The 13,716-nt window shown below is 35.8% G+C and overlaps 1 protein-coding gene across 4 annotated transcripts; it reads left to right on the forward strand.

The window, feature by feature from the left end:
• LOC137820588 (Transducin/WD40 repeat-like superfamily protein) lies at positions 1-11,812 on the forward strand. Of its 4 annotated transcripts, none has more exons than XM_068624734.1 (13): positions 1-196; positions 297-421; positions 522-671; positions 755-885; positions 1,167-1,400; positions 2,732-2,910; positions 3,601-3,701; positions 4,782-4,934; positions 9,874-9,929; positions 10,037-10,094; positions 10,762-10,882; positions 10,947-11,057; positions 11,150-11,812. In XM_068624734.1, exons 1-13 carry the CDS (start codon positions 181-183, stop codon positions 11,242-11,244), a joined length of 1,530 nt encoding a protein of 509 aa, XP_068480835.1. In that variant the 5' UTR covers positions 1-180; the 3' UTR covers positions 11,245-11,812. The 4 variants fall into 4 exon arrangements, 3 of the variants coding, with proteins under 3 accessions (XP_068480835.1, XP_068480836.1, XP_068480837.1); XM_068624735.1 differs by having other exon boundaries at positions 7-196; positions 528-671; XM_068624736.1 differs by having other exon boundaries at positions 7-196; positions 531-671.
• The last annotated feature ends 1,904 nt before the right edge of the window (positions 11,813-13,716 follow it).

Consider the following 13,716-nt stretch of genomic DNA (forward strand, 5'->3'; position numbering starts at 1 on the left):
AACTTCGCATAACATTTTGAAAATTTTAACATAGTTCGAAACCAAGACCAGAACGAAAAGGGTTTCAGAGAGTCGAAGCTGCAAACTTATTTCGCCGCTCAAAATCGGTGGTAACGGTATTCTCCGTCACTCCCAAACCCAATACACCGGCAACAACGTGTTTCCTCTTCCGACGCATATATGGCAGCGGCACGAGGTTATTCTATTCGTTCCAATCGCATTCACCTTTATGTTTGTTTATCCCAATTCATGGTTAATTATTGATGATAATGGAGTGATTGTGTATTTTGTGACAGAGCTTCCGGGGTTTTACTTTGATCCTGTGAAGAACAGATATTTCCCCATCAAAGGCCCCATTCCTGGCTCTTCTTCCACGCACAAGAACCCTACTCCCAAGGCACCACAAACCCCTTCCAATAAGGTATTTATAATGTCTGTGATACCTTAATAATGTATTGTATGTCTTATTAGGGTTATGCTTGAGTACTTGCAAATTTAACTTTAAATGTGACTGATTTTAGTTACAGCAGAGTGGTAGGAAGCTTAGAAACAGAACCTTGTCCAAGCTGCTTCAGGCTAGGGAGTTGGATGGTCACCGTGTCGTTTACTCTCATAATTGCAAATGTAACTTTGCCGAGGAATGCGGGAAAATTCAAGCATCTAAACCTGTGGTGCGAATGATTTTGGCTTCATTTTTTTTCTCTGTGGTTCAGCCTTCCGAGTTTTGAATCAAATCTAAAGATTGAAATTGCAGGTCTGGAGATACCGGGGAACTGATAAGTTGGGTGTTTGTGCTTTGGAACACTTGCGCGTTGATGTGCAGACGTTGCAGGGGCAAACGGAAACTGATGTTTTGTTGACGGGCAGCATAAATGGCTCCTTGAGGTAACTTCTGTTTGTGTTTGTGCGCATTTTATGATTTCTTGTTGTGCTTGCTTTGCATCATGTAATGTAATGTAATTACATGATTGGGAGAATCTCTATTCTTTAACTGATATCAATTTCCCTGAATATTTTATCAGGACTTTGATGATCCTGTTAACTCATTGGGCCACACTGGTTGCATTTGAACCTAGATGTTGATTGTTCCTTGTTTGATTCTTGTTCACATTCATGCATAATGTGGATTACTGTCTGCAAGTTGATTGTGAAATTTTTATTTGCAGTTTTTCTGAAGTTGGAGGGGCTGGGCAATATTTTGATGACGGGACAAAATGGAGAGCAGATTGTGTGATGAATTATGTTAAAGGGAAAACATTTGAGCACAGTGAAGTGCATAAGCCAGTTTTCAGACCTAATCGAGCTGCATTGCTTATGCCCTCTAGAATATCTTGTATACGGTTGGGTCCAAAGTGCTCTCCTCACGTAGCGAGTGATGGTTCCGTTGCAGGACGTGTTTTGTATCCTTTTGATTTATTTTTTTGGTTATTCCTCTGTGAGCATTATATAGTAATGTGACTATATATGGTTAAAATTAGAACGTAACTTATAATCTTGATCATCCATGTAACATTGGATTACCAAGATTAGCTGTAAGCATGGTTATCAAACTCACATTGTAACTCGAAAAATTGTTTGAGTTTACGTTGCCACACCCATTGGCTGAGTTGACTTGGAAGCAAACTCGTTTTTGGAGTAGGATCGGTAGACTCACCGTGAACTTGGTGAACTCTGCTAAACTCGTGAGCTTGCAACCAAGTTAATGAATCTAGAGGTTTTTATAACCCAAAATGATGTAGTTTCCTATGTGGAAATAAATAAAACTCACCTCAATTCGTTCTTTTCCTCCATTGCTGCTCGTGATTAGGGTTCCTTGTTTGCTGTCGCTGGTCGCTACCTGTCATTCGCTGTGCCGTGGTTGTCTCTGCTCTCCGTGTTGTCATTCTCTTTGTTCGTTGTGGCATAATTCTTTGTTCCTCATGCCATCGTTGTTGCCGTCGCATGAAATTGTTTTGGTCGTTCGTTGCACTGTCGTTGTGTGGTGGTGCATCATTGTTTGTGCTTGTGGTCTGTTGTGTTATTGTGGTCGTGCTCCGTTGTCCGGTAGGTAAGATAATTTTTTTTAATCTTACATTGGAGATGATTTTAAAGGGGTATGGAATAATGTTTTTAAATTTTTAATTGTAAATTAGAATTAGGGCATGCATGGGATCAAATTAGGGTTTTTTAGTTTTGTTTTTTATTATAGAAAATTCTTTTTTTTAAAGTATGTCTAGGAGTGGATAAAGTTCAACCGAGGGTAATCCAAGTGCATTCTTATCTATTAAAAGTAGAAGTAAAAATGCTCCAAGAAATAGGTCAGACATTGGATGAAAGCACGATTATAGATATTAATGGCAATGATAGAAAAGTGAAATGTAATTATTGTTCAAAGATTGTGAGTAGAGGGATATTTAGATTCAAGCATCATCTTGTTGGAACTAGAAAGGATTTTGAACCTTGTGCTTCTATTTCAGAAGAAATAAAAATTCTGATGATAAAAGTTGTTGCAGAAGCTAAGGAAGCTTCATCAAAGAAAAGAAGCTTCTATTTGTATAAATTATTATTTTTCATATGAAGTAAAGTTTTACGAGTTTACGGAGCTTTCACGAGTTTAGGTAAACTCTTGAGTTTGATAACCTTGGCTATAAGGTATTCAATATGTTAAATCCTATCATCTTATTGGGATAATGTATTCCATTTATTTTTATTAAAATTGATCTTCAATCGAAAGATCTTAACATGAAAATAGATTTACTACACTGGGGTCAGAAACATCAGGTGGATCACTTTACACTCTTGGTCTTGTTGAACCTTTGAATCTTGGACCAGGTATACTGAACACATGGAGCGGACTTGAGGAAATTGCTTCTTTCAAATGTACTCTTTGGACAGCAGAATATGATTATAATAGACATCGGGCTGTAATTGGTAAGTTACATGTTCCTCTTTATTTTTTCTCACACATATACACGGACACATGTATTATGCCACATAATGTTAAATTTAGATACAGATACTATTAGTGTTAATTTTTGGCCTTTCCACTTTGTTACGTTTTATGTTCCCTCAGTAGCACTTTCCTATATTAATTGCAAGTTTCCAACCCAGTTGAGTTTTTTATTATAACCAAACCAATAGCTATAGGTGGTAATGGATAAATAGCTTTGGCCCATAACGGCACCCTAACTTTTGTCAACAGTTTAGCAAGGATTCTTTATTGTTGAGAGACTATGTTTGCTTCTGTTTACTGCACAGACTTATAATGTTTTGGTATTTTTCATCCCATTGGTTTATTTCTAATATGTTAAGTTTCTTCTTCGCTGTTTGATTTTGAGCTTAGAAAATTTAGCTACAAAGAATGATACCGTCTAGGCAGTATCAATATGGCTGTGACTGGTCTTTTTTTTTATTTTAGTTCTGTCTCTTGTCTTCAATTCGCACCTGTTTTTGTTACTTTAAGATGATGGAACATGTGTATGCCACAGGGAATGGTTTATGATATATATCCCTCTTCCATGAGAATATCTGAATAAGCTTTTAGACATTACAATTTCCTCCTTTGTAATTTTTTATCTAATTTTTTGCAAGATATTTATTGGTGTTCTATATCTTTATTAGGTACAAATTTAGGAGGTGCTTCAGTGGATCTGGAAACAAGGACGGAAACATGGTTTTTACGATGTAAAAGTGATGTTTTTGCGCAACAGATTATTAATTCTGTAGGTTATCCCTTTTTATTTGAAAAAGTTAGCAGGTTATTCTTTTTAAAATACTGCCCAGGACATTTTCTTTCAATCAAATATATAATGGAATTGAAGAAAAGATGAATTTTTCACCATGTCTTCATAGATGAAAATGTTTTTGTAAATTTAACTATTATGAATATGAACCGAAAATTTACCTAGTGTACAGAACTGCTAGCACTTGTACTGTTCTATATCATATCATCTATCACTTGCACAATTCTTGTTTAAACACACTTGAAATAAAATCCGAGTTATTTAATTGTTTATTGCTCATTTTGAAAAAGATATAATAATCATAAGGTTCAAAAGGAAATGCTGTGCTTGATGTTAGAAAAAAGGAATCTATTTTTACGGAGAGTACTAGTCCCACTTGTTTTTATATTTTGTTTGGTCTTACATTTAGATCAGAAATATGGAGACTAGCATAATGAGATCTGTATGAGAGCAGCATTAAATTTAATTATCTGTCAAAAGTTTACACATTGTGCTTCATCGTGTAACTTTTTTACAGTGTCTATACGTCCATTAATTAAAAGGGTACATGTTAGGTAAAGTAGAAAGGGAAGTAAGAGTCTAGGGAATCATTTGTTCTGTTGTAGGAATAGTGATAGCAGTCTGTAATTGAACATCTGGGAGTTAGTTGGAATAAGTTACACTTTGGAGTTTTATTACACCGATGATCCTATTTATTTGTTTGTTTGTGTTCTCTTCTAATATTTTCTCTTTGGGAAATATCTTATCCTCTGATTTACTTCTATTCCTTCTTTCCTGTTTTTATTTTTCTTGAGAATTAGTTCTGCAGGGACTTGGGAGTTTATTACATTGATGATCTTATTTATTTGTCTGTTTGTGTTCTTTTCTATTTTCTTTGTTCAGGAAATATTTTATCCCCTGGTTTACTTTTATTCCTTCTTACTTTCTTTAATAAAAAAAATCTTTTATGTAGAACGAAATGGGATATATCTTGGTTGCTCTTACTAAATCACTGTGACATATCCTTTGTGCATAATTTGTGATTATTATTCTCAACATGTTTTCTAATTGTTGTTGCAGGGAAATGTGATTTTATGCGGGCTTAGGAATGGGGCAATTGTCACTGCAGATTTTCGTGAGAAAAGAGAAAGGCTTTCTAGTAGGCTTATTACCCATCGGATACCTTACACTTCAGATACTAAAGTTGGAAGTTCTAAAAGGGAATGGTTCAAGGTATTTTTTTTATGGAAATTAGAATTGAGGAGAGGCTAGAGAAGCACAAGATTTCAATAAACAAGCAAAATATAGCATAATAAAATATTATAGAGTGGTTCAAAATATATAATGTAAACCTTGATTTTAAAATTATGCGGTAAAAATGTAAGAAAATCTATTAATAGAGAAAAAGGTGAAAACTAAGATTTCCCAGTATGTGCCAAATGATGTATGCTTGCTGATACTTTCAAAGCTCATTTCCAGACTACTGACATAACGCACTGTCAAGGTTTTATGCATGTCCTTAAACTACTCCTCTCACTATATTAGTGATTGAAAAAATCCCATAAATTGTATTTAATATGTAATTTAGAGGTCTTTGTTTAGTAATGCGTACTAGTTGTAAAAATATGAAATATGGTCATCTTTTCATCTTCAAACAGGATCATGTCTTGGATTTTTGAATTCATCTTTTTAGAGTACTAGTTTGTTTAACATTTTTTATTTATTTGGATCTTAGGTTTACAGGGAATTGTATTTGGCTCTTTGATATTATTAGTTGAGGAATTTGTTTAAAATTTACTGTCTTCACTAGCAAGGACATGTCACATGTCAATTGCATCATTAAGCAAAAGCAAACTAATTAGTTGATGGTTGTTGATAGAAATGCTGAGGTACAACTGGGCCAGGAATATGGTCCTAAGCCCAAGATTTGGAGAGTGTATGAGAGGAAGAATAAGAGAGGGGTTAAGAGGAATGACGTGGCCCTGAATCAGGCTTGATATGTATGGAGGATATAAGGGGTATAAGCATTAGTAATATATATAGGTGGTTAGAGGAGAGAGAGAGTATCGAGGATTCTGTTAGAAGTGGATTCACTGTAAACGTGAATTGTAGAGGCCCTGTGGCTCTGGATTGGTAGCTTGCTACCAATTACTGTTAGATTGTTATTTCCTTATTTTGTCTGCTGAGATACACGGTATTAGTTACCTGATTCAGGAATCCTAAAGGAGATATCCATTTTCTTGCTGATTGTCTCTGTTATTTGATCTGCATTCCATTAAATTGGTCCGACCTGCCGGATAAAGACCCAGCCCGGAGAAGACCGTCGATGCCAAGGAAGCCACCTACGCCTAAGATGGGTGATCGGATTGACGCTTTGGAGACCCAAGTGGGACATGTTACCTCCACGCTCGACGCATTGGTTCGACAGATGCAGCTCCAGTCCGAACAGATGCAGCAGCAGAGTCTAGTTCTCGCGAAACTAAGCAAACTAAAGGAGGGAAATAGAGAAGGAGAGGCATCGAGTGGAAACTCGGGTGGTGATTCGCCTTCGAGTGAGTCTCAACTCGCCGGGAAGAAGGTGAAGCTTCCACTGTTCGATGGCGAAGATCCAGTGGCTTGGATAACTCATGCGGAAATATATTTCGATGTCCAGAACACACCGGAGGATATGCGGGTGAAGCTTTCACGTTTGAGCATGGAAGGTCCCACGATCCATTGGTTCAATTTACTGATGGAGACGGAAGATCAGCTATCATGGGAAAAACTCAAAAGGGCATTGATCGCACGTTACGGTGGCCGGAGATTGGAAAACCCGTTTGAAGAATTATCCACGCTCCGTCAAACTGGAAGAGTTGAAGAGTTTGTTGAAGCATTTGAATTGCTTTCCTCGCCGGTGGGTCGATTGCCGGAGGAGCAATACTTAGGATATTTCATGAGTGGGTTGAAACCTCCGATCCGGCGAAGGGTGAGAACTCTGAATCCTTCTAATCGGATGCAGATGATGAGGATGGCTAAGGATGAAAAGGAGCACATACAACAACTTCAACAAGTGCTACATGTGTTAGTGGATCAGTGTTTTGTTGCTAACATGGCTAAGTGTAAATTTGGATGTTTGCAAGTAGATTACTTGGGTCATATAATTTCTGGTGCAGGGGTTTCTGTGAATCCAGAAAAGGTTAGATGCATCTTGGAGTGGCCTGAACCTAAGAATGTTAAAGGAGTGCGTGGGTTTTTGGGTTTGACTGGATACTACAGGAAGTTCGTCAAGGATTATGGCAAGATTGCCAAACCTCTGACCGAATTGACAAAGAAAGATGGTTTCAATTGGGGTATGGCTGCTAAGGAAGCTTTTGAGAGGTTAAAGAAAATTATGACAACATCTCCTGTTCTTTTGCTGCCTAATTTCTCTGTGCCCTTTGAAATTGAATGCGATGCTGCAGGGAGAGGAGTAGGTGCTGTGTTGATGCAAAACAGACAACCAATTGCTTATTTTAGCAAAGCTTTGTCTGACAACAACTTGATGAAAACTGCTTATGAAAAGGAGTTGATGGCTTTAGTCCTTGCCATTCAACATTGGAGGCATTATTTATTGGGCAAGGAGTTTGTTGTGTACACTGATCATAGGAGTTTGAAGCATTTTTTACTGCAGCGGATTTCCTCTCCTGACCAACAGTGCTGGTTGGCAAAGTTGTTAGGCTATCAATTTGAAGTGCGTTATAAACCGGGTTTCGAAAACAAAGCTGCTGATGCCTTGTCTCGTTGCTATGATGAGGGTGCATTTTCTGCACTGGTGCACACTCCTATATGGTTAGGGAGTAATCAGCTACTACAAGAAGTGAGGAATGATGAATCTGTTCAGAAGGTAATGGCGGAGGTGATAAAAGATCCTATGGCTAAACCGGGTTATAGTGTGCAGCAAGGGGTTTTATTGTACCAGGGCCGTTTGGTATTGGGTGCTAAATCTCCCTCTATTCCTTCATTGTTGAAAGAATTTCATGAAACTCCTATGGGCGGCCATTCTGGATTTTTGAGGACTTATAGGCGTATTGCAGAGAATCTTTACTGGGTGGGAATGTAGAAATCCATCCGGGATTATGTACGAGCATGTGATGTGTGCCAAAGACAGAAATATGATGCAACTACTCCAGGGGGTTTTTTACAACCTCTACCTATTCCCAATGCTGTATGGGAGGATATTTCCATGGACTTTGTGACTGGCTTGCCTAAATCCAGAGGTTTTGAAGCGGTTTTTGTGGTGGTAGACAGACTATCCAAGTATAGTCATTTTATCTTATTGAAGCATCCTTATACTGCCAAGTCTGTGGCAGAAGTCTTTGTTAAGGAGGTGGTGCGACTCCATGGAATTCCTAGTTCCATTGTAAGTGATAGAGATCCCTTGTTTGTGAGCCATTTCTGGAGGGAATTGTTCAAATTGCAGGGTACGACACTCAAAATGAGCTCCGCCTATCATCCCGAAACAGATGGGCAAACCGAGGTTATCAATAGGTGTCTTGAAAGCTATCTTCGGTGTTTTGCGGCTGATCAACCCAAGACTTGGGCCTATTGGGTGCCATGGGCTGAATATTGGTACAACACTACTTATCATGTGTCTATAGGTAAGTCCCCTTTTGAAGTTGTGTACGGGAGACAACCTCCTAAATTGCTGCGATACTTGAGCAATGAAACAAAGGTAGCTGCAGTTGCTTTGGAGTTAAAAGACATAGATGAGGCTTTGGATCAACTTAAGAAGCACTTGTTCAAAGCCCAGCAGCAAATGACAGTGTATGCCAATAAGAAGAGGAGGGATTTGCAGTTCGAGATTGGTGAATGGGTGTTTTTAAAATTGAGGCTCCATAGGCAACAATCAGTTGTCCGAAGGATAAATCAGAAACTTGCAGCACGTTTTTATGGTCCTTTCAAGATCATTGAGAAGGTTGGAGAAGTTGCTTATAAGCTTCAACTACCTGACTACTCCAAAATCCATCATGTTTTTCACATATCCTTATTAAAGAAGGCAGTTGGGAACTACCATATCCTGGGAGAATTGCCTAAAGAATTAGAGGTTGTTGCTGAAGAAGAGATATATCCAGTAAAGGTTTTGGGCTTTAGAGTAACAGTTCTGGAAGGAGTTTCCATTCCTCAAAGTTTGATCCAATGGAAGAATAAATCTATTGATGATGTCACATGGGAGGACAATGCTGTGTTGAGGGGTCAATTTCCAGAATTTAACCTTGAGGACAAGGTCATTTCTGATGCGGGTGGCATTGATAGAAATGCTGAGGTACAACTGGGCCAGGAATATGGTCCTAAGCCCAAGATTTGGAGAGTGTATGAGAGGAAGAATAAGAGAGGGGTTAAAAGGAATGACGTGGCCTTGAATCAGGCTTGATATGTATGGAGGATATAAGGGGTATAAGCATTAGTAATATATATAGGTGGTTAGAGGAGAGAGAGAGTATCGAGGATTCTGTTAGAAGTGGATTCACTGTAAACGTGAATTGTAGAGGCCCTGTGGCTCTGGATTGGTAGCTTGCTACCAATTACTGTTAGATTGTTATTTCCTTATTTTTCCTGCTGAGATACACGGTATTAGTTACCTGATTCAGGAATCCTAAAGGAGATATCCATTTTCTTGCTGATTGTCTCTGTTATTTGATCTGCATTCCATTAGTTGTCATGGTACATTACTTTTTGTTTCATTATATCAGGAACAATATTGGCTTGTGTTACCATTTTAAGGCTCAAATGAGTGGTTTACTCAAATTTGGGCAATTCTGTTGATAAAACCTTAAAAAGGGTGGAATGATAAATTGAAACAGTAGAAATTAAAAGTATTATAGGCTAAGTTACAATTTGGGTAAAAGATTGGATGAACTATATCTTTGTAAACAAGTTCTTGAATGACTTTTACATGTTTTAGTAGTTTTCCCATTTACTTGTTTAACAATTGAACTTTTCAGAATTAAATTATTATTGCCTGTTAGTTAGTAGCTTTCTTTGTTTTATGAGAAACTGTTCAAGTTCCTGGACAAATTTTTTATTTGATGGACTGATTATTTCTTGTGTTATGTTCAAAATCTGTTATTGTATGTCTAGTGATCCACTTTATGATTCTCTTTACACTATTAGCTTTATCTATAGTTGACGAGCTTATGTTTCACCCTAATTGCAGCTCAAAGGTGACATATATGCTTCTCATACAATTAGGATGCCTTCATCTATATCTTCGTCAGTCATCCTTTTTCCCTGTTTAGTTATCTACTTGACATGTATCTTCATTTCAATATGGTTGATTTTTGACTATTTTCTGTAATTTATTGTGGGTTTGACACTAGTTTGGTGTCACTTCAGTTTGATGAGCAGTACTTTCTAGCAAGCTCAATGGATGGATCGGTTAGTACACTCTCCAGGAAAATTGTTACCTATATTATTTATGTGTGATGTTACGTTTCATATAATACCAACATGTTGCAGCAGCATCTCATGATTAGGTAGTTGCATGTATTTATTCCTCACTTAAATTGGTGAAAAATTATTTGCATTTAGATTATATTTGGACAAACTTCTTCCTAAACACTTATGGGAGAAAAAAATTCCAAAAAGATAATTAGTTTATCCATGAGTTAAATTAGTTTATATACAAGTTGAAAGAAAAGAACTCAGAGAAATCCTGAGAGAACTTCTATGAATTAACTTATGAATCATCTGATTTTAGTTTATGGAGAATCTCTTTTTTTTTTTTTCTTATTTCTCTCCAAAAAGTTCTCTGGGGGAATTTTTGTCCAATCAAATCCTTAGTATACACAGACTAAATGTAACAAATCCTGTTTAATTGAATTTTCTTTTTCATGGGAGATTTTGTTCATTTTATCCTCTAGGTCTAGCATCACCTAGATAATATAGTGATTGATATAAACGAAGGCAGTATATGTTACCCAGAGATTACAAGACAATGAGTCAGTGAAACTGTTAATTTGTATTATCTTGGTTGCCACCATTTCTTGCAGTCTGCATATCACGAGAGAAATTGCTTAATCATAAATGTTATTTTCCTTTTCAGATTAGGCTTTATGACCATCGTCTACTTCAGAGGGGTGCTGTTCAATGTTATGATGGGCATGTGAATTCTCATACTCGTATACAAATTGGTGTCGATCCAGCTGAGAGATTTGTTATGTCAGGTGGGTGTTGTTTCAGTGATGTTCTTTATTTTGCATTCTACGTCTGAATATTTTGTCATTTCAGGTGGAGAGGATTGCAAGCTACGGTTATGGAGTCTCAAGTCTGGTGAATTGCTTTTTGAGGACAAGTTCTCTAATTCAATTATCTCCGCTATGTGCTATAAAACATACAGTAGTGAGGACGATAAGCTCTCAGCCTTTCTGCTTTCAATTTTATAAATACTATTATATTTCAGCTGGTTGCTAATTTTAAAGTTGGTTGCTTAGGTTGTAGAGCAGAAGAGGAAAACCAATACAAGTGTGACTTCTCTCAGGGTGCATGGCTTGGATCACACGAAGGACTGTTTTATATGCGTTGGTGATGACTGTAAATGGTTCTGCGGCTACAGAACCTGAAGCTGCTGCTGAGCTACCCTATGCTCACGTGACCAAAGCTCATGTCTACTGCTCTAGATGCACACAATGCGTGATCAAAACTTCGAGGTTTTAGTTTGCATGCTAATGCCCTATGGAAAATGGAAAATAGGTCCTTTCTGAATCAGGGTGGTCTTGGTCTAAGTATGAGTAGGGTAACCAGCAGCTTGTAGATATGTACTCACATGGCAAAAATCCCTGTTAAAGGCTCTTTTGGGGATTAAAGCTGATACTTGCAGTAACCACATGGCAGAGATGACCAGTACTTTGTAGAACACACTAGGAAAGATAAGCCAAAAAGAAAAAGAAAGCATTGTGCTTGTTGCGTATGGCTTTTTAGCAGCAAAAGTTTCTAGTTGACGTTGTGCCTCTACTTTGAGAACCATCATATTAGCTGGCCAGCCTTAGTTGTGTTAGTGGCCAATATGGTATTCTTAGAATTAGTGGTTATTATTTAGAAAAAAACTTTCAATTTTATTGTGTTTTAAGAAATTGAAATCAAATGGGTTGGAATAACAGCTAGTATTTATACTACCAGATGAAACGTGGAGGACAGAAACAAATTCTGCAGACTTTACTGAAATAAAATGTAGTAACAATGTTATTTGTTTTAAATATAAATTAATGAGTGAAAATGGATCTTGTAAGATGTTTCGTAGAAATGGGGAACATAACGTAATAAATTCATATCCCTACAATGAAGCGTGAGAAAGAAAAGAGTGGTGACATTCCTTATGAATTAGAAAATCTAAATAAAGTAGAAAACTTCTTTTACATGCTTCTGTGTTTTCGCTTTCAAGAATGAAGATTGAACAACATCACAAGCAGGTTTTAATTTTTAAACTGTAATCAAGCAAACCGTTTTACTCTGTACAGGCTTAAATATGTTTAATTCTTTAAATTTGTTGTAAGTACTTTTTTTTCTTTCAAATTTAGAATTGATTTTTGGTCCGTGTAATTTTGAAAAGATGTTTTAGTTTGTTTGAATTTGTTTAATAGTAAAAATGTAAAATTGAATGAGGTTGTTATATAAAAAATGTGTAATCTACTCGTCTTAACATTAAATTGTTCATTATTTTTTACAATTCTGCTTTAATCTTCTTTCTACAACATTGCTCTAGTACTCTAATTGATAACTGATATCAATTTCCCTGAATATTTTATCAGGACTTTGATTGTTCCTTGTTTGATTCTTGTTCACATTGATGCATAATGTGGACTACTATTTGGTAGTTGACTTGTGAAATTTTTATTTGCAGTTTTTCTGAAGGAACTATTGAGTAGATTGTGTGAAGGAAAACATTTGAGCATAATGAAGTGCATAAGCCAGAATATTTTTTATTAAATGATAACATCTAAAAACACTTATCCACGTCAAACAAGGGTTATGATCCTTGCTGGTGCTAACTCATTAATATCACCTTCATCACCAAATCCCTCATCCAGCTACTAATACATATATAGAGTTGTTACTGTCACTAATTAAATCAAGATTATTTAATATAAAAAAAAATATGTCTTATGAAAAGTCAAGAAACAACTAGAAATCAAAGTTGTAATATACTCTATACATGATCACGGGACTTATAGAAGTTTGGTGTTAGTAGGACATTTCAGTATTTTGTAGTTTTGTGTTTCAGAGTAGTTCTTTTGGTTGAGTAGTTTTTTTAAATTTATTGATTTGTTTGACTTTAAAGTTGGTCTCCTTTCTATTAAGAGATCTTATTATGCTTTCTTGTATAAGCATTGAGATATTCTAAAAGATCTATTTTATTTATTTATTTTATTAATAAATAAAAAATAAATACTGCATAACAGGTAATGAAGTTTAAATTAAATTACTTTGCAAATAAGTATTTAAAATTTCAGTGTTTTTTTTTCCTATAAAAGGAATAAATAAGTTACTTTGCACACATGTAATCACAATTAAGAATCAAAATTTATTGAGTGAGCTTATTATGAGGTTATATTATAGAACTAAGTAAGATATAAGTTAGGTTATAAAACATAAAATTTGATCTTCAACTGATTTAGTTGTTGAATTTTATAGAAATATACATGTTATTTAACAAGTTAAAAGAAAAGATAGTTCTTACTAATTTATGCTTTAAATGTGATTATGTATGAATTTATACTGCATCTACTTTTAAGACTAATGTGTAATAAGTGATTTTAAAAATAAAAAATTATTATTTGAGATACATTGTGACACTTAAAAATTTGAAAGCCGACAAAAAAAAAACTTAAAATATTGTAAAAAAAAATGCTTTGTAAAACTTGATTTCTGATTAAGCAATTTGATGAAAAAAATAATATAGAATTTAAAGTATGACCATGATAAATCTTGAAATTGCATAATTGAAATAAAAATTCTCCCACACATATATAGGATATGTACACTACAAGAAAATCATGAAATA

This window comes from Phaseolus vulgaris, chromosome 9 (assembly GCF_051622355.1).
Source record: "Phaseolus vulgaris cultivar YP4 chromosome 9, ASM5162235v1, whole genome shotgun sequence".
NCBI classification, from domain to species: Eukaryota; Viridiplantae; Streptophyta; class Magnoliopsida; order Fabales; family Fabaceae; genus Phaseolus; species Phaseolus vulgaris.

Excerpts from the sequence above, each read along its gene's own strand:
- LOC137820588 (XM_068624734.1), top strand. Across the intron at positions 886-1,166 it reads AGCATAAATGGCTCCTTGAG|TTTTTCTGAAGTTGGAGGGG; the intron begins GTAACTTCTGTT and ends TTTTATTTGCAG. Across the intron at positions 9,930-10,036 it reads ATGCCTTCATCTATATCTTC|TTTGGTGTCACTTCAGTTTG; the intron begins GTCAGTCATCCT and ends GTTTGACACTAG.